This window comes from Eriocheir sinensis, chromosome 16 (assembly GCF_024679095.1).
Source record: "Eriocheir sinensis breed Jianghai 21 chromosome 16, ASM2467909v1, whole genome shotgun sequence".
In the NCBI taxonomy this organism is placed as follows: domain Eukaryota; kingdom Metazoa; phylum Arthropoda; class Malacostraca; order Decapoda; family Varunidae; genus Eriocheir; species Eriocheir sinensis.
Window position 1 is genome coordinate 8621828 of NC_066524.1, and position 22072 is coordinate 8643899.

Below are 22072 nucleotides of genomic sequence, written 5' to 3' on the forward strand. Positions count from 1 at the left end.
AAAGAAGTGTTGGTATATATATTCCTTGTGTGTGTGACATGATTGACAGATTGTCTCCTCCCATTTTTAGGTTGTGTGCATGGCTGCCTGGATGTGGCTGCCACTGCACAGAAAAAAAATATTCATACAGGTACACTAAAACTTTATCTCTCACATGTGAATAATGAAGATAAAAAGTTAAATAGCATGAAAATACTGTATTGGTATGCCTATGGTTCTAATAGTTGGTGTTGTTGGACTGCCAGCAACATGGATTGCAACATGGATATTTGCAGGACACAGCAGAACTTGGAGACTCTGGCCTACAAGCCTTGAAGACTAGTAAAGTGAAGAAGAAGGAATATGGTTATTGCTCTACATACATTCAGTATATCAGTGTCACTATACTTAAGTGTGAATTTTACATTAAATATTGCCTTAATGCATGTTAAGAGGAGCATTTGGGAAAACATCTATGTGCAGCATCGCCATTAATTATAGTTGGATCACTTAAAGTATTGTCATGAGGTAGTGGCAATATATACATCAACATTGTACCCAAGTCCCCTTATAACTGCCACCCCTGCCCCCATCCCCCCTTTCAAAATTTTGAAATTCATTAGTTTTGGTGCCTACATTTTTCAAGCTGTTCAGCTGTGAGGGACCTTGGCCTTTTTTGAGTTCCTCTCCAATCTTTTGCTAAGTATGATAATTTGGTAACTGACCCCAGCCCACCCACGCTTCCCCCTCAGTTACCTGTGGAGCTCATGATGTAAGCACTGCTCATGCCATAGTTGCTGCTCACCCAGTACATCGTCCTACAGTCTGCTAAACAAGTGTACAAATATGAATTTATGCATGAAGTACTGTCATAAAGGCTTAAATAGCCAATCATCTGGAGGTCAGGAATGGATTAATCCTTTTCACATTAATTTTTATGGATTATTATTGAACAAGTTTTCCGAACAGTCTTTAGGAATTAATTGAGTTCGAGAATGGAGGTTCCAGTGTATGCATACCTGTTGATCCAGAGGAAATATGTGTGGGGGATGTACCTATATCTATGTAATTATGAGAAGTTTTGTGCTAAAACACGGTTATTTAACAGATGAAGGCAGCACCATTACACATGAATTACCTTGAATATTTCAGATATCAGATTTATTAAATATTTTTATGTGGATGCTGCTCTTAAACATCTCTACACACTGCAGGCTGTTTAAAATATAGTGTTAGGTACTGACTTGGTTTTGCCAAGCTAGCAAGTTTGGGTCTTGGTTCTACAATTTGATTACTCCTTTTTGCTATTTTTTAATTTTTTTTATGCTGTGGTAATGTGTTGTATTTGACTTGTAAGGTGAGATAGTGGGGACACCTTTCGAGAATACAGAAGGGTGATTTAATGAAGAGGGTTTATGAGATTCAAATAGAAGGGGAAGGGTGGGGGCTGATAGGGTGACCAGTGGTAAGATGGATTGATAGAACTAAAGAATCTTGCAAAAAAGGGAGTGGTTGAAGAGGTAGGGAGCAGGGTGTCGGAGATTAATGGATAGGTACCTGATTGTATAAGCAGTGAACATGATGAACTTTTAATAATCTGTCAATCCCCTGAATCCTGATTGAAGTTTACATCCTGAGGTAAGCAGTAGTGTTAGTGCACCTTGTGTGTATGTGACATATTTGACAGCAAGCCCTCTACCTTTTTTTCAGGTGGTGTGTGGTTGCCTGGCTGTCATTATATAGCTGGTGGCTGAGTGGTTACTGTGCAGATGTGGTGATCCTGGAGTCTATAGTTCAAGTCCTGCCACTGCTTGCTGATTATTTTCATCAGTTGGTGAGTGGCCAAAGGCTACCCACATTCTGTGTGTGTCCCTAAATCAGCACTAACCTCAGCGACTTCCATCAAGGGCAGCACCGAGGGCAGCATCAGACAAGTTCGAGGTTATCTTACATCACTGTAATGAAGTTCATAATGAACTGGGATCAACCACAAGGGCCCTTCAGGAGAGCCTACACGTGCCATAGGCCAAGGCACGAGGGAAAAGATGATAAAACTTCCGGTAAGCTTAATTTCACCTCTGACATATGTATGCACATGAAGGCACAGTGATGAGTGGAATTACCGATTGATAAAGCTTGAAAATAATTTATGGCTGTATTTTCTGACTATGTGTGTAATAGTTAGTGTTGAGTCACTGCCTACAACTTGGATTAACAAAGTAATCTTTTGCAGGAAACAGTCGGAAGAGAAACTCAAGTACCCAGGCCTGTGTAGAGAATGGTAAGTGAAGAAGACAATGTTGGTTATTGAGCACTTTCATTCAGTATATTATAGCAAATTATAATTCAGATTGCCTCTATAACATCTCTACACACTGCAGGCATGGTTATTATCAGCACAGCTTTAGGTAGTGGTGGTTTTGGCAAGCTAGCAGCTGTGGGTTTTGGTCTCATAGCTAGGCAGTGACATAACTTTATACACATTATATGCTCTAGTGATGTGTAAGATTAACATGGTTCTCTATAAGGCCTCTTAAATACACATGATTTATTGAGATTGTTTAGACATGTTGATAGTGTAAAATTGAGATATTGCAAAGCAGGTTTGTGTGTTGAGTAGGAAGGCAAGAGGGTGGTAGGTAAAGCATCAGTGAGGTGGATTAATGGCATGGATGACTGCATGAGGGAGGGAGTTGAAATGTGTGTAAATGTTGCAAAAAGAGATTGTATGAACAGGGAAGACTAGACTTTTGATTGATGGGGCTGAGGAATTCCTAAAGGAGAGAGGTTGGAGGGGTGAATGAATGCTGCAAAAAGGGGGAGCACTGGAGCCTTGTAATAATTGAGGGAGAGAGGTGAGAGTTGTGTGTTTGTTGCCAAAAGGTAATATGTGAACAGGGAGCACAGGTGGAATTGGGAGGGAGGGTGTGAATATTGCAAAAAGTGAACGTGTAAGCAGGGAGAACTTGAGCCTCTCCTGCCATGACCTCCCCCTCAATGATGTGAATGGAAGGAACAAATTGTCACATATAAACAAATACCTGATTCTATGAACCCTGAACATGATGAACCTTTAATAATCTGTCAATCCCCTGAATCCTGATTGAAGCTTAAAACCTGAGGTAAGCAGTAGTGACAGTGCACCTCATGGATGGTTGACATTTTTGACAGGACGCATCTTCTTTCACTTGCAGGTTGTGAGTGTATGTGCGTGAGTGGCTGCCTGACTTGCTGCCGCTGCCCCTCTGCCGGTAAGTCTGAATTTAGCTGTATTCTTTGGAAAGAAATAAACTGCAAGGGGATTTAATTACTATATTTTGTGGTGTATAACACGCACCCTTTACTTTAAGACAACAATTTTGGAAAAAAATATTCAGTGCTTAAAATGCTCGGAAATATGTACGGTTCAGCAAGACTGATGATGTAGAATTTCCCAAAATTTCTGTTAACCCCTAAAGGCCGAGGGTGTACCACGTGAAATCGATTCTCCCCATATGGCAATGTTTTGACATTCTCCTGAAAATTGGCCCCTTTCCACTATCAATTTCACAGCTTTACCTAAGCCAGTAGCTTTGAATTTATGAGCATTCGCTTAATCCATCCTTCCTCTTCAGTCTGCCTCAAACCCAAAGTCTCTACATCATGTGGTGTTTCCGTGGTGATGTGATGAAGCGCAGTAACTTTTAGGTCGGAGCAAGCCTGTGTTCGAAGCGCTGTGTGGGTAGTGGTTAGCAGCCGCCCTCCCCCTCCACGTACTCGACCCCGTTACAAACCCCCTTCATTACCCTCATGTTCTTAACTTGATAACCCTGAAGGGTGATGGGATGCATCCTCAGGGGAAGTATCATTTCCACCATCACCATAATGAGATTGATCTACAGGATGGCCACCAAAGCCAGGTTGCACAATAACAGGGCTCAGCCTTCCTGATACGATGAGGGGTTGGAGTTGAATGCTGTTGATGTCACTGTCTTCACCACTAACACCACTTTTGAAGTTTGAAAAAGTCAGTTTCAGCTCTCTTCCAATTGCGCTAACACTGAGAGCTCTTTTGGGAGTAAGAGGAGGCTTATAAGGAGTCAAGGCCACTGGCTATGGACACTCGGGTGCAGAATCAGATGCAGAAGATGCAAAAAACTCTCCTGCCACCGTTACAGTCACGGAAACACTGAGAATGGCACGGAGATCTTGTGTGGCAGCCTAGGAGTCATGCTGCCCCATAAAACCCCACGCAAACTTCAAAATTACGGCGGAAAAAGGCAGACCTAAAAGAAAAAAATCAAAATTTGTTCCTTCGGCGTATATTGCGCTGGGGTAACTTTCTGGCATTTTTAAATGATAAAGGTGCGCGTTATATGCCACAAAATATGGTAAGTCTTCAATAGGATGAGGGGATTAATAAGGGCGATTTAGATAACGTAGTAATATTAAAAACTGATGTAAGAACACAGCAACATGTATTATTTGGGTAAATTCAAACTCTGGTAGGAAATAAGCAAGAACTGGTTTACAAACAGGCTTGCGGATTAGTGGAACAAACTGTAGATACGCAGGTGAGGTAAACACAATGGAAAATTTTATATGTAAGTTAGATGTATGTTTGTTTGGGAAGGGAATTAGGAGAATAACCCATCTTCAGGAGCTGCCATGTGTAGGCCATCTGGTCTTTTATCTCCTTGTAAACTTGTGTAACCTATCAGTGCTACCAACCTTCCTGTGGCACACAACAAACCACACTGAAAGAGTAATCCTTTGTTATTGGGGAGATCCTTTTGTCTCTAGATACCTGATTCTGCAAAGCCTTAAACATGATGAACTTTTATATAATCTGTCAATCCACTGAAACCTGACTGAACCTTATATCCTGAGGTGAGAAATGGTGTTGGTGAGTCTTGTGTGTGTGACATGATTAACAGTGGGTGTGTCTCCTCCCACATGCAGGTTGTGTTTGTAGCTGCCTGGTTGTTGCTCCTGCTGTTGCAAAGGTAACTTTAAACTTACCTGGGTGTCACCTATATGTGTACATAATGATGAGTGGAATTAAATGTAATTTAGACATGAGAATAGTTTATGGCTGTTTTCTAACTGTGTAATAGCTAGTTTGACTCAATCTATCTAATAAGGAAACCATCTTTTACAGGACATTGTCAGCAGAGCAACTTTGTGTCCTGACCTGTGTGCAGACTGTGGTAAGTGACAGAGTTAGAATTTTGTGATAGGCAAAATGATTGTGTTTGTAATTCCTCTTTGAAATTAGACTTTCTTAATACAAGGTCTGGTGTTACCTCAGTGTATCTCCAGTCAAAACAATGATGAGTGGAATTACCGGTTGATTAGCATGAAAATAATTTCTGGCTGTAATTTCTGACTTTCTGCTGAACACATGTCTGTTGAGCGACTGCCATCTTGTATTATTGAGGCCATCTTTTGCAGGACACTGTCAGGAGAGCAACTGGGTGTCCTGGCCTGGGTGCAGACAGTGGTAAGTGATGTGGTGAAAGTTTTGTGTGTTCTCCATGGTCCTACACTCTAGTTTGACCTCACTTTATTTCCTGTCAAAACACAGTGATGAGTGGAATTACCGGTTGACAAGCATGAAAATAATTTCTGGCTGTAATATCTGACTTTCTGCTGAACAGATGTCTGTTGAGTGACTGCCAACTTGTATTAATGAAGCCATCTCTATTGCAGGATGCAGTCAAGAGGGAAACTTCAGTGTCCTGGCCTGTGTGCAGCCTGGCAAGTGATGCAGTTAAGATTTTGTGGTAGGCAGGAAGATACTGTTTATTATTTCTCTATGGCATTACTCTTATAACAAGGTCTGGGGCAACATCATTTTATCTCTTGTCCATACACCGTGATGAGTGGAATTACCGGTTGATAAACCATGAAAATAGTTTCTGGCTGTAATTTCTGACTTTCTGTTGAGCAGGTGTCTGTTAAGGAACTGCCAACTTGTATTAATGAAGCTGCCTTTTGCAGGACACTGTCGGGAGAGCAACTGGGTGCCCTGGCCTGGGAGAAGACTGGGGTAAGTCACAAGGTTAAATTTTTGTGATGGACAAAATGATAGTCAAATTCCTCCATGGCATTATACTCAATACATTTCCATCTTCTGTAATTATTTGAGTATGTGTATGTGTTCAGCCGGCCCACCACTGAACTGAACCCCACACTTGCCAAACTTTGGTAAATCTCTAGACTAGTTAGACTAGACAAGACTCAAAAAGTTCATGAAAGCCAAAAATCATTATATTGAGGTCTGTAAAAGCAAGGGTTTACCAGAGGTGGGCAAGTGCGGTACTTAGTGTGGTAGTACCCCATCACAAAAAAAGTACCACACTACTGCAAACTTTCTGAAAATACCGCACTACCGCGGACCGCACTAAAAATTCCTGGCGGAACTTAGGAAACCTTTGAAGACATTTGCAGCACGGCATGCTCACAGAAATGTCTTTTTTTTTTTTTTTTTTTTTTTTTTTTTGTGTGAATCGGACTCAATCAGTCAATCAGTATCAGTCATTAGAATCAGTGAGTCAATCATTCTGCCTTCAGTTATTGTTCAAAATTAAATAATAAATGAATACCTCAGAGTAAAGCTGTTCGTCACTCAACCCAAGGCGGCGCGCCATGACTGCCTGTGACGATGTCACGATGATTGTCAGTGGCAGTGTACAACAGTACAAGCAAGTACTAACATGATCGCCGCTCAGTCTCATGTCCCATACAAATTTTTCTTTGTTGCATAAAAATAAAAAAATAAAAAAAAACAGCCAAAGATATATAGTATTGCCTATGGATATTCACTATTTATTGACCAATTGCAGTGGTTCTGGTTTTAATTTGATCCTCATTGCTTACTCTTCAAAATGAAAGTAACAAATTTTGTCATAGTTCTACCTGGTATGTGCATACCTATGCCTAATCTTTAGGAAACGTTTTCTCAAAAATGATTTAAAAAAAAAAACTATTTTGAATGATAAGTTTTTACTGAAAATTTTATTTTGGGCACATAACATCCTTAACTAAATAATGCTTGGAGGACTTTATGCTATCTTTATTGTATGCTTGCAAAATATTTCCTGAAAATCAAGTTTCCATTTCAGAAAGCTAAAAAATATTCAGAGAATATGTGCTGTCAAAAAATCAGCTAATCAATTTAGAATTAATTTATCCAAGCATATTGTAGGGACAAGACCACAGAACATGTCCTAGAAAGATGAAATCAAATTACATGATAGGTACTGAGAAGATAGGCTTCAAAATATTGCAATTTTTAACATTTTTAGTATAATACTTTTAACAGTCATCATTTTTCAATGTAGGAAGCTGAATTTTGGTCAGAAGTACTGTATTAATTATTATGCCATAAAGTGGACACAATTCAAGATGATTGGATGATTTTCATTGCACCACCAAGAGTAAATCCTGGCTTGCGTCCTTAACCCTTTCATTGCTAAACGCTCGCTGCGAGTTCCACCCGCACTCAAATCTCCTGCGTATAAAAGTGTTCAAACACTAATTCTCACAACACAGGATTACCAATTGAGTGGGTTCTTCACTAAATTTGGTGGAAAATCATATCAGCCCAGCACGGCAAATCTACGGACGAGTAACTGGTGGATGTTCTTGCCCAATATAGTGGCTTTTTTGCATAGCTTCACCTATCAGCTGACTGATTCTTTGACCAAATAGTTGTAAATATTGCAGTTGGCAATACTCCCTTGCCAGAATCTGAAGGAGAGATGTCTGCAGTTCTCTCAATATGGCTGATCATCCAGCAAGCACCAACATTAATGTTAACATTCAACACTCCCTGAACGTGCATGTACGTTCGCAAGAGAGGCATACATAACCGACTCCTATAGATCTGGACCTCCTCTTTCCAATGGTGTTTTGGTTTTTAGTTGTGATGAACATTTTTTGAGATACCGAGGTTCAAAGAGACCCTCCATTGGGCTGTCTGACTGCGCCTGAGGGGATAGTCGCGTCCCTCCCCTCGCGCAAGGAAAGGGTTAAGGGTGATTATTGAAAATCGGTCGAAAATGAAAAACGGAAAAAAATTCCTCAGCTGCGTATGCCCTTTGAGAAACTAATGATTGAACATGAAGACATATCTTTTTATATATTACAAATAAATGAAAGGATAAATGCCATAATATCACTTCACTATGTTTGAATGTTACGCATTCAAAACTTTACCTGGCCGTATCTCAAAATGTAAGTTATGTACATTTGCATTTCAATTTCTCTACCATTTTTCAACCGATTTCGATGAAAGCAACACTTAAACCATGCCTAGACGTGTATGAATCAAACTATAGCGAGTTTTGTCTCGTATATGAAGTGACTGAATTATGGTGTATTTATGTCTGAATTTTTGGGGGGAAATTATGACCATGAAAGTATGAACATTTATTTTCTGCAAACTAATGATTATTGATACAATATCTCACTTTACTTTCATTGGCCTAAACTTGGTTCTTTTACTATAGTAATTGTTCCCATGTAGAGCAATTATTATAGTAGAAATAGCCTTTTCAAAAAAACTTCAAATTTTCCCAAAATTGTCATTGGTAAAAAATGGAAAGGTGATAGATTTTTTTTCTTTTTTTTTACTAAATCTTATGCGTAGGGCATCCCTTACGTCTGGTATATAAATCATGACAATACCTCATTGCATAAAGAAAAAAGGGTAAAAAATGGCCAGCCCCTTAATTATAGTTGGATCACTTAAAATATTGTCATGAGGTAGTGGCAATATATACATCAACATTGTACCCAAGTCCCCTTATAACTGCCACCCCTGCCCCCATCCCCCCTTTCAAAATTTTGAAATTCATTAGTTTTGGTGCCTACATTTTTCATGCTGTTCAGCTGTGAGGGACCTTGGCCTTTTTTGAGTTCCTCTCCAATCTTTTGCTAAGTATGATAATTTGGTAACTGACCCCAGCCCACCCACGCTTCCCCCTCAGTTACCTGTGGAGCTCATGATGTAAGCACTGCTCATGCCATAGTTGCTGCTCACCCAGTACATTGTCCTACAGTCTGCTAAACAAGTGTACAAATATGAATTTATGCATGAAGTACTGTCATAAAGGCTTAAATAGCCAATCATCTGGAGGTCAGGAATGGATTAATCCTTTTCACATTAATTTTTATGGATTATTATTGAACAAGTTTTCCGAACAGTCTTTAGGAATTAATTGAGTTCGAGAATGGAGGTTCCAGTGTATGCATACCTGTTGATCCAGAGGAAATATGTGTGGGGGATGTACCTATATCTATGTAATTATGAGAAGTTTTGTGCTAAAACACGGTTATTTAACAGATGAAGGCAGCACCATTACACATGAATTACCTTGAATATTTCAGATATCAGATTTATTAAATATTTTTATGTGGATGCTGCTCTTAAAAATCTCTGCACACTGCAGGCTGTTTAAAATATAGTGTTAGGTACTGACTTGGTTTTGCCAAGCTAGCAAGTTTGGGTCTTGGTTCTACAATTTGATTACTCCTTTTTGCTATTTTTTTATTTTTTTTATGCTGTGGTAATGTGTTGTATTTGACTTGTAAGGTGAGATAGTGGGGACACCTTTCGAGAATACAGAAGGGTTTATGAGATTCAAATAGAAGGGGAAGGGTGGGGGTTGTTAGGGTGACCAGTGGTAAGATGGATTGATAGAACTAAAGAATCTTGCAAAAAGGAGTGGGTGAAGAGGTAGGGAGCAGGGTGTCGGAGATTAATGGATAGGTACCTGATTGTATAAGCAGTGAACATGATGAACTTTTAATAATCTGTCAATCCCCTGAATCCTGATTGAAGTTTACATCCTGAGGTAAGTAGTAGTGTTAGTGCACCTTGTGTGTATGTGACATATTTGACAGCAAGCCCTCTACCTTTTTTTCAGGTGGTGTGTGGTTGCCTGGCTGTCATTATATAGCTGGTGGCTGAGTGGTTACTGTGCAGATGTGGTGATCCTGGAGTCTATAGTTCAAGTCCTGCCACTGCTTGCTGATTATTTTCATCAGTTGGTGAGTGGCCAAAGGCTACCCACATTCTGTGTGTGTCCCTAAATCAGCACTAACCTCAGCGACTTCCATCAAGGGCAGCACCGAGGGCAACATCAGACAAGTTCGAGGTTATCTTACATCACTGTAATGAAGTTCATAATGAACTGGGATCAACCACAAGGGCCCTTCAGGAGAGCGTACACGTGCCATAGGCCAAGGCACGAGGGAAAAGATGATCAAACTTCCGGTAAGCTTAATTTCACCTCTGACATATGTATGCACATGAAGGCACAGTGATGAGTGGAATTACCGATTGATAAAGCTTGAAAATAATTTATGGCTGTATTTTCTGACTATGTGTGTAATAGTTAGTGTTGAGTCACTGCCTACAACTTGGATTAACAAAGTAATCTTTTGCAGGAAACAGTCGGAAGAGAAACTCAAGTACCCTGGCCTGTGTAGAGACTGGTAAGTGAAGAAGACAATGTTGGTTATTGAGCACTTTCATTCAGTATATTATAGCAAATTATAATTCAGATTGCCTCTATAACATCTCTACACACTGCAGGCATGGTTATTATCAGCACAGCTTTAGGTAGTGGTGGTTTTGGCAAGCTAGCAGCTGTGGGTTTTGGTCTCATAGCTAGGCAGTGACATAACTTTATACACATTATATGCTCTGGTGATGTGTAAGATTAACGTGGTTCTCTATAAGGCCACTTAAATACACATGATTTATTGAGATTGTTTAGACATGTTGATAGTGTAAAATTGAGATATTGCAAAGCAGGTTTGTGTGTTGAGTAGGAAGGCAAGAGGGTGGTAGGTAAAGCATCAGTGAGGTGGATTAATGGCATGGAGGACTGCATGAGGGAGGGAGTTGAAATGTGTGTAAATGTTGCAAAAAGAGATTGTATGAACAGGGAAGACTAGACTTTTGATTGATGGGGCTGAGGAATTCCTAAAGGAGAGAGGTTGGAGGGGTGAATGAATGCTGCAAAAAGGAGGAGCACTGGAGCCTTGTAATAATTGAGGGAGAGAGGTTGGAGGGGTGAATGAATGCTGCAAAAAGGGGGAGCACTGGAGCCTTGTAATAATTGAGGGAGAGAGGTGAGAGTTGTGTGTTTGTTGCCAAAAGGTAATATGTGACCAGGGAGCACAGGTGGAATTGGGAGGGAGGGTGTGAATATTGCAAAAAGTGAACGTGTAAGCAGGGAGAACTTGAGCCTCTCCTGCCATGACCTCCCCCTCCATGATGTGAATGGAAGGAACAAATTGTCACATATAAACAAATACCTGATTCTATGAACCCTGAACATGATGAACCTTTAATAATCTGTCAATCCCCTGAATCCTGATTGAAGCTTAAAACCTGAGGTAAGCAGTAGTGACAGTGCACCTCATGGATGGTTGACATTTTTGACAGGACGCATCTTCTTTCACTTGCAGGTTGTGAGTGTATGTGCGTGAGTGGCTGCCTGACTTGCTGCCGCTGCCCCTCTGCCGGTAAGTCTGAATTTAGCTGTATTCTTTGGAAAGAAATAAACTGCAAGGGGATTTAATTGCTATATTTTGTGGTGTATAACACGCACCCTTTACTTTAAGACAACAATTTTGGAAAAAAATATTCAGTGCTTAAAATGCTCGGAAATATGTACGGTTCAGCAAGACTGATGATGTAGAATTTCCCAAAATTTCTGTTAACCCCTAAAAGCCGAGGGTGTACCGCGTGAAATCGATCATTATGTACCTATCTGTGTACATAATGATGAGTGGAATTAAATGTAATTTAGACATGAGAATAGTTTATGGCTATTTTCTAACTGTGTAATAGTTAGTTTGACTCAATCTATCTAATAAGGAAACCATCTTTTACAGGACATTGTCAGCAGAGCAACTTTGTGTCCTGGCCTGTGTGCAGACTGTGGTAAGTGGCAGAGTTAGAATTTTGTGATAGGCAAAATGATTGTGTTTGTAATTCCTCTTTGAAATTAGAGTTTCTTAATACAAGGTCTGGTCTTACCTCAGTGTATCTCCAGTCAAAATAATGATGAGTGGAATTACCGGTTGATTAGCATGAAAATAATTTCTGGCTGTAATTTCTGACTTTCTGCTGAACACATGTCTGTTGAGTGACTGCCATCTTGTATTATTGAGGCCATCTTTTGCAGGACACTGTCAGGAGAGCAACTGGGTGTCCTGGCCTGGGTGCAGACAGTGGTAAGTGATGTGGTGAAAGTTTTGTGTGTTCTCCATGGTCCTACACTCTAGTTTGACCTCACTTTATTTCCTGTCAAAACACAGTGATGAGTGGAATTACCGGTTGACAAGCATGAAAATAATTTCTGGCTGTAATATCTGACTTTCTGCTGAACAGATGTCTGTTGAGTGACTGCCAACTTGTATTAATGAAGCCATCTCTATTGCAGGATGCAGTCAAGAGGGAAACTTCAGTGTCCTGGCCTGTGTGCAGCCTGGCAAGTGATGCAGTTAAGATTTTGTGGTAGGCAGGAAGATACTGTTTGTTATTTCTCTATGGCATTACTCTTATAACAAGGTCTGGGGCAACATCATTTTATCTCTTGTCCATACACCGTGATGAGTGGAATTACCGGTTGATAAACCATGAAAATAGTTTCTGGCTGTAATTTCTGACTTTCTGTTGAGCAGGTGTCTGTTAAGGAACTGCCAACTTGTATTAATGAAGCTGCCTTTTGCAGGACACTGTCGGGAGAGCAACTGGGTGCCCTGGCCTGGGAGAAGACTGGGGTAAGTCACAAGGTTAAATTTTTGTGATGGACAAAATGATAGCCAAATTCCTCCATGGCATTACACTCAATACATTTCCATCTTCAGTAATTTCAAGTACACTGAAGAACAAAGACCTTTCCCAACATTCTCCACCTATGTGATGTTAGTGTACTCCACTGTTCTCTGACAAATACGATAAACCCTTGCTTTATTGAACCAATTTGGGGGAAGTGGGTCACGTTATATTTGAGGTATCCAAACTTTTCGTATATAATGAACCTTGTTTGTCGTATACACTTAAAGTTCGCTATTTCCAACTATTTCCGTATATAATGAAGTTCGCTATAGTAGATAAAAGGTGAGGCATGGAAGGATGAGAGCGGAGGTGATTACAGTCAGGCAGACAAAGCTAGACTGACTAGATAATCATCACCCGGTTGCCTTTGTGTCCACTGCCAACTGACATGCATGTACACACACTCAAAAAAGTATCGTTACTGTGGGGTCCGACGAGTTTCACACTGAGCAATCCGGTAGTCTCGGCAGGGTTAGTAAGGCTCCACCTGTGTTTCATGAAGCGTTAACTGTGCCAGCTCAAATTCTACTGCTTCATTTACGAGTGCCACTCACATGAGTCAGGCAAGTGAAGCAACACCAAACACACGCAGGGATGCCAACATGAGTTGCCTGTTAGCAATGGATTCGTCCTTGGTGTCAGTTTGTATTGTACTGAATGTGTAATGATACTTATTTGAGTATGTGTATGTGTTCAGCCGGCCCACCACTGAACTGAACCCCACACTTGCCAAACTTTGGTAAATCTCTAGACTAGTTAGACTAGACAAGACTCAAAAAGTTCATGAAAGCCAAAAATCATTATATTGAGGTCTGTAAAAGCAAGGGTTTACTGTACTTTTAATCTTATCCCCTCCTGGTCTTCTGTCTTTCCTGATTTCTACAACTTCTAGATTGCTACTCTGATACTTTGATTTTCCATGAGTTATCAACCCTATGCTTTAGATGACCTGCCCAAGACTATTTCTTATGTCCAAATTCTTAAATGTATTGGGCTCCCATTACGGCTATTTCCCAAGGCCACAGAGAAGATTAACCGGGTTTTCACGGGTTTTTTCTTGTTCATGGTGCAGAAGTCATATAAAACTATCACAAGGTTTACAAAGCACTCCATGAAAGTCCAATCAAATTCTATGAGAGGCTTTTCAAAGGCGAACTGAGGTGCCGATACATTTAACCCTTTCAGTGCTAATCGCTCATAGCGAGACTGTCCCCCCAGGCGCACTCGGGCCGCCAAGCGGGGGGAAGGGGGTCTCTTTTAGCCGCTGTATCTCAGAAACTATTCATCACAGCTAAAAAACAAAAAAAACATTGGAAATAGGAGGCCAAGATCTATAAGATTTGGATATGTAGGCCTCTCCTGTGGACGTACAGGCACGTTCAGGGGGTGTTGCCTGTGAACACTTATGTCAGTGCGTGTGTGACGGTCAGCCATATTGAGGGAACTGCAGAGATCTCTTCATGGGGTGCTGGCAAGGTAGTATTACCAACTGCAAAATTTACAACTATTTGGTCAAAGAATCAGTCAGGTGATAGGTGAAGCCATGCAAAATTGCTGCTATATTGGACAACAACATCCACCAGTTACTTGTCCGCAGATTTTCCGCGCAAGGCTGATATGGTTTTCCACCAAATTTAGTGTAAAACCCACTGAATTTCCAATCCTGTGGGGTGAGAAATATTTTTGAACACTCATACGCGGGAGATTTGAGTGCGGCTGGAGCTCGCAGCGAGCATTTAGCACCACCAACAAATGCGCTACCACTCGCTGCGAGCGTTTAGCAGTTTATGGGTTAAAGATACGGGCTTTAGTCTTAATTGTAATGTAAATATCTTCAGCCTTTGTCTGTTCCCACTATTGTGAAGCTAGTTTCCTGTCTCCATGTCGTACCAGTATTTTTCCGTCCGTTCATCTTTGTGTGCTTCTCAGCTTTTTCTCGAGACCTCTTGTGAGGGGCCAAGTTTCTAAGCTGTATGCATGTTAGGGGTGACAGGATGCACTAATAGTACACCTTTTCTAGGGAAAATGACAGTGCTATTCATGATATTACTGTATTTACCAAAAGTGCTTCATCCCATTTCTATTTTTTTTTTTTTTTCATGGTTTGTTTGCATTAACTGATTGTCCTAGATATGTGTATTTCTTTACTCACATTTTTTCCTGATCCTTATTTTCTGTCCTGCCACTTATTCATTAGACATAACCTTTGTTTACTCTGTTCATCTTACGATTTGCCTTTAGTTTTGTGAAGTTCCTCGATATGCTTTATAAATTTTCCTTGGAATCACTTCGTAAAAATGTCCTTCTTGGCATTACACTTGCATAATACAAGGTCTGGATTTACCTTGTTATGTCCAGTCAAAACACAGTGATGAGTGGAATTACCGGTTGAGAAGCATGAAAATAATTTCTGGCTGTAATATCTGACTTTCTGCTGAACAGGTGTCTGTTGAACAACTGCCAACTTGTATTAATGAAGCCATCTTTTGCATCTTCTGCAGGACTTTGTCAGCAGAGCAACTTTGTGTCCTGGCCTGTGTGCAGACTGTGGTAAGTGACAGAGTTAGAATTTTGTGATAGGCAAAATGATTGTGTTTGTAATTCCTCTTTGAAATTAGACTTTCTTAATACAAGGTCTGGTGTTACCTCAGTGTATCTCCAGTCAAAACAATGATGAGTGGAATTACCGGTTGATTAGCATGAAAATAATTTCTGGCTGTAATTTCTGACTTTCTGCTGAACACATGTCTGTTGAGTGACTGCCATCTTGTATTATTGAGGCCATCTTTTGCAGGACACTGTCAGGAGAGCAACTGGGTGTCCTGGCCTGGGTGCAGACAGTGGTAAGTGATGTGGTGAAAGTTTTGTGTCAGGCAGAACATGATTGTGTTCTCCATGGCACTACACTCTAGTTTGACCTCACTTTATTTCCTGTCAAAACACAGTGATGAGTGGAATTACCGGTTGACAAGCATGAAAATAATTTCTGGCTGTAATATCTGACTTTCTGCTGAACAGATGTCTGTTGAGTGACTGCCAACTTGTATTAATGAAGCCATCTCTATTGCAGGATGCAGTCAAGAGGGAAACTTCAGTGTCCTGGCCTGTGTGCAGCCTGGCAAGTGATGCAGTTAAGATTTTGTGGTAGGCAGGAAGATACTGTTTGTTATTTCTCTATGGCATTACTCTTATAACAAGGTCTGGGGCAACATCATTTTATCTCTTGTCCATACACCGTGATGAGTGGAATTACCGGTTGATAAACCATGAAAATAATTTCTGGCTGTACTTTTCTGATTGTCTGTGTAATAGTTTGTATGCAATTCATTCCAATGTGGATTAATAGAGCCTATGTTTGCAGGACACAGTCAAGAGACCAGCTTGGGTATCCTGGCATGTGTTGAGGCTTTGGTAAGTGAAGAATTGAGAGAGTTCTTTTAAGGGTTGAGTAGGTTGAGAAGTATTGTCAGAGCAGGCACAACAGACAGAGGGGTGAAGAATGGTTGGAATGGCCTTTGTCCTGCTATGATCTAGTAATTGAGATTATGTATTTTTTGTTATTCTGGACAAATGTAGAAGTTAAAATTATGTAGTAGGTAGCACTGTAGAAGAACCTTGTAAAAGTAGATGTATATTCATACAGGAAGATCTTAGAATTATGTAGCAGGTAGTTCTGTATTCACATAGGAAGAAGTATTGTGGCAGATGTAACTAATGTATGTGATTCCTCCATGATAAGTGATAAAGTCATAAGTTTGAGGCTGGTAGCATTAATTAGTGTGCTCCTGTGATAAGTGAAAAAAGTCATAATTTTGAGGCTGGTAGAATGAATTGGTGTGATCCTTCTGTGATAAGTGAAAAAGTCATAATTTTGAGGCAGGCAGTGCATGCATACAGTTCCTTGGGTGAACAAAATAGTTAACTTTGTGCTAGATAGAGAAATAAGGAAAGAGTTTGGCTTCAAAACAAACAAGTGTTAAAAGAAAGGACCTACTTGAGGCATATATATATATATATATATATATATATATATATATATATATATATATATATATATATATATATATATATATATATATATATATATATATATATATATATATTGTGACACATAAAGTGATTATCATTAAACTACTGATAGCTATGCTCTTGACTTTCCCTGACCATGGTTGTGTTAGCAGGGAGAAGTCCTGCAGGCCTGTGAAGATGGTGGTAAGTGAGGGAATGTGTGATTATGTATGCCATCCCCACTGACCCACGTGCCTGCAGACAGTGATGGCCATCATTGATTCAATCAAAGCTGCCACAGTCTGCTCAGCCAGGCATTGTTGATTTAATCAGACTTGTGAGCCACTAATTTTGAATGTTCTGCATCAGTTTTGTAAGTTCCGTGACGTGGCATGCAGCGTATGACCCTCATGGATGTGGGATAATGTCGTTGGTCCTAAGTTAGTTGCTATGAAAGCCACACCAAGCACTTGTTGAGAAAATACAGGAAAACAGTGACAAGGTGGGAAGAAATAATGGGACCAATAGTACAATGACAGCAGTAGTGATTGATGTCAACATCTATACTGCACTCGTTTAGCACCACACTCTTCCTCATCTCCCCACAATCATCTTGATTGTGTTCCAATATTTTGTCTCCACGTCCCGATTTATCTCCCACTCAAACATTGTCCCCTCATCACCATTACCTGGGCCTTTGTCACAATCCCTCTAAAAATTTTCACCATTCCCTTCCAGTTCTGAGGAGGGCTAAAAGTGAGTAAAGTATATATATGTTATCTAAATGATTTCACTGGAAAAAACAATTCATGGAGACATTCAATCATTAGAAGGAAAGAGAAGTGAAGTTATTCGGTACTTGCCCTCCACCCCCTCCCCCCTTCGCCAGCCTTTGTTGACTGCAGCGCATCCCTGGCTGAGTTCCCCTCTACATTGCCCGTAGTAATATTTCGTGCCGGCAGCTCACACCCTAGCTATAGTAACATAATTTGGATTTCACCACAGTTCAGTGAGTTAAGACGTTTCATAAAATATGAATAAGCAAACCAAAAATAGCATTTTTTATGCATGTTGTTTCAAAAACATTCTGAAAACAACACCTGTCGTTTGTGTTGAAAGGATATGTGACCATTCTAATAAGTATTCCAGACAAAATGGTTCTTACATTGTTCATAGTGGACAGGAAGAGATAAACATAAAAGAGAGAGAGAGCGCATCACTGGTTTGGGAGACATGGCAGTGCTGGACCTGGGTGTTGCTCCGTCTTGACCGCACCCCAGCCCTCATTCAAGAGTGATGCTGCCATACTGTAAGAACAGTCGTTCACAGCCACGATGACGTGGATGAATGGACTATTTTGTGTGTTGCAAATATTAGTTCCAGACTATCAAAAGCTTGCTACATGTCTAAGGCAACAGTAAAAGTTTCACTGAAATGGCTAAAAGAAATGATGACCAGGAGTCAGAAAAGCAAGAAAATCACCAGTAGACCACCCCTTGTGAAACCACTACTGGTATTCAGAGTAGGTGAAAAAGTGGTGGCCGAGTGGTTAGCGTGCGGGCCCTGCATTCGCCATGTTCTGGACGACACGGGTTCAAATCCATCGCTACCAGATGCTGTCCTGAAGACCACCTATCAACCCAGACTAAAAGAACCGTCCAGGTCATTTAATAATGAGCTCTGAGGGGGAGCATAAGCCAAGAATACATGGTGCCACTATAAACACTTGCATGCACCATGATGGGCTTGGGCCGACCACCAGGCCCCTGAAGAAAGCCTACCGACACTATAGGCTAGCTGCTAGCACGTAAAAAAGAAAAGAAAAAAAGTCGAGTTCATAATAGATGTTTTAAGAACTTTCCTGTTGAGGATTGAGTAAAGGGCGGTAGTTTAAGGGATTGGAACGTCACCCTTCTCGGGCGCTGGTGGCGAGTAGGCTAATTTCCAGCAGGCTTGCAGTGTCCTTCGCCTTTGGGAGTGGCTTACGCCCGTTTCGGTAGGTCTTTCTCCCTCACCAAGATTTTGACTTCAAGGTTTCATGTCACGATCAAGATAATTTCTGTGTTGCAGATCGATTTTGGCACTCCATTTAGCCAGTCGTTCAAAGTGCCACCAGTTGTGGGGGGATAATGGTTGTTAATGATCTACGTTAAATGGTATAGAGAGGGAGGTGAGGGAGCTGTGTGAGTGGTGGGGTTGGTATTTGTGGATGACTATAGTTGGGTATGTTATCCAACTCTTCTTTCTCTGCTTCCCCCATCAACTGCGTATAGTTGTTACCTATTCATAAAGAAGGGGAAAAGCGGCGACCCAGGAATCTGCAGACTATCGCCGGAGCAGAGACGTGGAGCTAATGCATAAAAAAAAAACGCTTGTCTTGTGCGTTTAACCCTGGAAAAAAACTTTATTTTCATGAAACAAACACAAACCTTTGGTGTCTCAGACACATTTTTAAGAAAATCAAAACAGACAAAACCTTGCAATTTATTCAAATTTATAAAATACAGTGAAACAACAACTCTTCCTCTATTTATCACCACTTCTTACTTAGCTAGATGAACACTTAATACTAATAAATTGAATTTAGTAAATAAACAGAAAATTGAATTTTTAAACACATGATCACGAACTTGTGAAAACCTTGTGAACCTGTGAAAATATTAGGTTTGTATACCTGTAAAGAAAAAACAAAACACCATTATTACACAACGACAAACGTTGGGCGTATTAGACCCGTGAAAAAAAAAGTTTACGTGGGCACAAACGTCAGGCGTGCTGGACCCAAAATAGGCCTAGTCACCAGATAAATAACGAGAGCGGACGCACACTACCTCTTGAGACGACCAACACTGTTGTGACGTGATCAAGTTTCTCGCGGGTGTGATGGACCCAACGTTTGTTTTCTAGGGTTAATTATACTCTTGCACACGTGAAAGCTGATAACGCGAAAGGCTACGGGTGCCTGTGATCAAGCGTGCCTTAATGGACCGTATTGGCTTTCCGTGCAGTGCCGCACTCGGAGACTTGAGGAAACAACGAAAGTACAATTTTGACTTAACTCGGTTCCTCTTTTCTATTTTGGAAAAAAATAATACTGGTTGTCCTTTGGAGCCAAATGTAAAAACGTGGTATCTGCTGGTAAGAAAAAAAATGTACTTACCCTTTGCTGGTAAAGTTTTAAGGTTTGTGTCTGTGTGTGGTGTGTATGACCACTGAGGGGCGAATGTGCCGCGGGCCGCAGCCTCTTCCTGAGCCGCCCAAAACAGGGAAAACACAGTGGGAAGTTTTGCATTTTCCTTATTTTGCTCTTCAGCAGCTTAAGAATGATTTAATTTCCTGTTAAATAATTGTTAGTTTAAGTACCTGTAGCTATTTTCACTTCTGGTCTCAAGATAAGTGATTTAGAGATGCCTTCTCGTTGGAGGCAGCACTGAATACCGAAACCATTGTAAACAAAGTCTCCCCGGCCGGGCGCTGCTCCTCTCTCTCGACCCTCTAGAGTTGCCCTCGGCGCCTTCAGGTCATCTCCCACCCTGGCCCTGCAGACAGAGGCAGGCCTTCCTTCACTAGACCACAGGCGCAACACCAAGACGGTCACCACCTATCACAGTGACAACCTCTCCTCGCTCCTTGCCAGTCCATCCCAAGACGGACGTGACCCGCTCCCTGACACCCCAAACATAGCGCCACTGTCCGTGGTGCCCCACACAACCTGACACACAAACAAATAAGGGAAGCCTGACACCAGAACACTTCATGCTGCACTGTCCGAGATTTCACTCTCTTTACTCCCTGGCCTTCACTCCCTTCCCACCCTTCCCACAAACAAAGTGACTGTGAAAGCAGTCCTCAGTACATATGGTAGCAATATAAATACAATAAAGCTTGTGGTTACACATTGAAGCCCTTACTGTGTCTCACCACTTTTAAACATGTATTGGCTAATCTTGAAGTAACGGCTGCCATCTCGCTTAAGGTTAACACTGACTTTGTGTTGTATTTAATTTCTCTTTGAGTGCACTGGTTTTATTAATGCGTCTGTACTGCAGCGACTTGCCTGATGGGTGAGCCTCCCATACATCACTCGGTGAGTGGGGGTACTTCTTTAAGATGGGCGACTGGTTAAGGAGTGGCTCTCCCACCTTGCTGGTTGCGGTTCGATCCCTGGCGCCGGCAAAACCTTTCCTTGTCTGGATTAATTTCTCGTGTGTTTCGTTACACGCAGAAGTCATGTTGGAGTGTAGTAAAGAGTAAATTCTGGCATTTCAGGTCAATATCTCGTCCCCTACTCAACCGTCATATCTGTATCCTAGTAACCTTCAGACCTCCCAGAAATCAATGGAAAAGATTTTAGAAATTAAAACAAATGTGAAAGACCGGAATATGCTTGGGAACTCGCATTGCCACGGGTGGTGCAAACCCGTGGCTCACCACTGTAGCTTACTCTGCTGCTGGTGAAATTGATGTACTGCATATTTATCATTGAAAATAAACTTGCCAGGTCTAAACTAACCTAACCTGACCTAACGTACCTATGGGCTTTGTCGCCCACGGCCACATGGATTCCCGCTCACATTTTGTGGCTGTTTTCACAGCTGTTTTGATCTCTTCACTCTTTCCCAGTGATTTCTGGGAGGTTTGAAGATACATGTACAATTCATATATATGACAATAAAAATAGTAGTTTATCAAGTAGAAGATGAGATATCAGCACATCAGGTTAGGTTAGGTTAGATCTAGTTGGGTTAGGTTAGTTTAGATTTATTTCGTTAACTTTAATTGATTACCATAGATATGTGCGATTTACTTCACACTGTGCCTTTGTTATCAATGAGGGGAATATGGAGTGCATATATATTTTTCATAAACGAACTTAACAAATCTCTACTAATCTAATTTTACGTTCCCAACTCAATATAACCCTCGAGGTTGGAATATGTTACATAGGTATAAATTATGAGTAGCTCATATTTTAAGTAGTCATTACCCTTATTTGTTTAAATTATATGACTGATTGAGGTTGCATACTTTTTGGAACTAGTACACATTGATTATGTTGCTAGTGGACCACATAAGCTTTATGTAAATGGATATTACGCTCTTTTCCAGTTATTTTACTGCTGCTGGATATGTCATAATAAACTGAAAAATATTGTGTATATTTTATTTAGAACATAGTCTTGATTTATGAAATATTTACACGTATATGACAAATGGCAGCACCAAATTGATGAGCCTTTT

At 40.7% G+C, this 22072-nt stretch overlaps 1 protein-coding gene across 39 annotated transcripts; it reads left to right on the forward strand.

Annotated features, from left to right (window-relative positions):
- Positions 1-1487: 1487 nt before the first annotated feature.
- Positions 1488-21984, forward strand: LOC126999230 (tenascin-X-like). Of its 39 annotated transcripts, none has more exons than XM_050861607.1 (18): positions 1507-2039; positions 2213-2260; positions 3174-3230; positions 5120-5168; positions 5413-5461; positions 5671-5744; positions 5962-6010; positions 9894-10243; positions 10417-10464; positions 11446-11502; positions 11875-11923; positions 12168-12216; positions 12426-12499; positions 12704-12765; positions 15325-15373; positions 15618-15666; positions 15894-15967; positions 16185-21984. In XM_050861607.1, exons 8-18 carry the CDS (start codon positions 10144-10146, stop codon positions 16225-16227), a joined length of 654 nt encoding a protein of 217 aa, XP_050717564.1. In that variant the 5' UTR covers positions 1507-2039; positions 2213-2260; positions 3174-3230; positions 5120-5168; positions 5413-5461; positions 5671-5744; positions 5962-6010; positions 9894-10143; the 3' UTR covers positions 16228-21984. The 39 variants fall into 39 exon arrangements, 35 of the variants coding, with proteins under 35 accessions (XP_050717536.1, XP_050717556.1, XP_050717558.1 ...); XM_050861605.1 differs by having other exon boundaries at positions 1533-2039; positions 5949-6010; positions 12717-12765; XM_050861602.1 differs by having other exon boundaries at positions 1533-2039; positions 12717-12765.
- The last annotated feature ends 88 nt before the right edge of the window (positions 21985-22072 follow it).

What these genes read in the sequence shown, in the direction of transcription:
- LOC126999230 (XM_050861577.1), top strand. Translation starts at nt 1,940, where the DNA reads ATGAAGTTCATAATGAACTGGGATCAACCACAAGGGCCCTTCAGGAGA. An exon ending in TGGCCTGGGTGCAGACAGTG is followed by an intron (nt 5,462 to 5,670) that starts GTAAGTGATGTG and finishes TCTCTATTGCAG; the next exon opens with GATGCAGTCAAGAGGGAAAC. An exon ending in GATGCAGTTAAGATTTTGTG is followed by an intron (nt 5,745 to 5,948) that starts GTAGGCAGGAAG and finishes GTATTAATGAAG; the next exon opens with CTGCCTTTTGCAGGACACTG.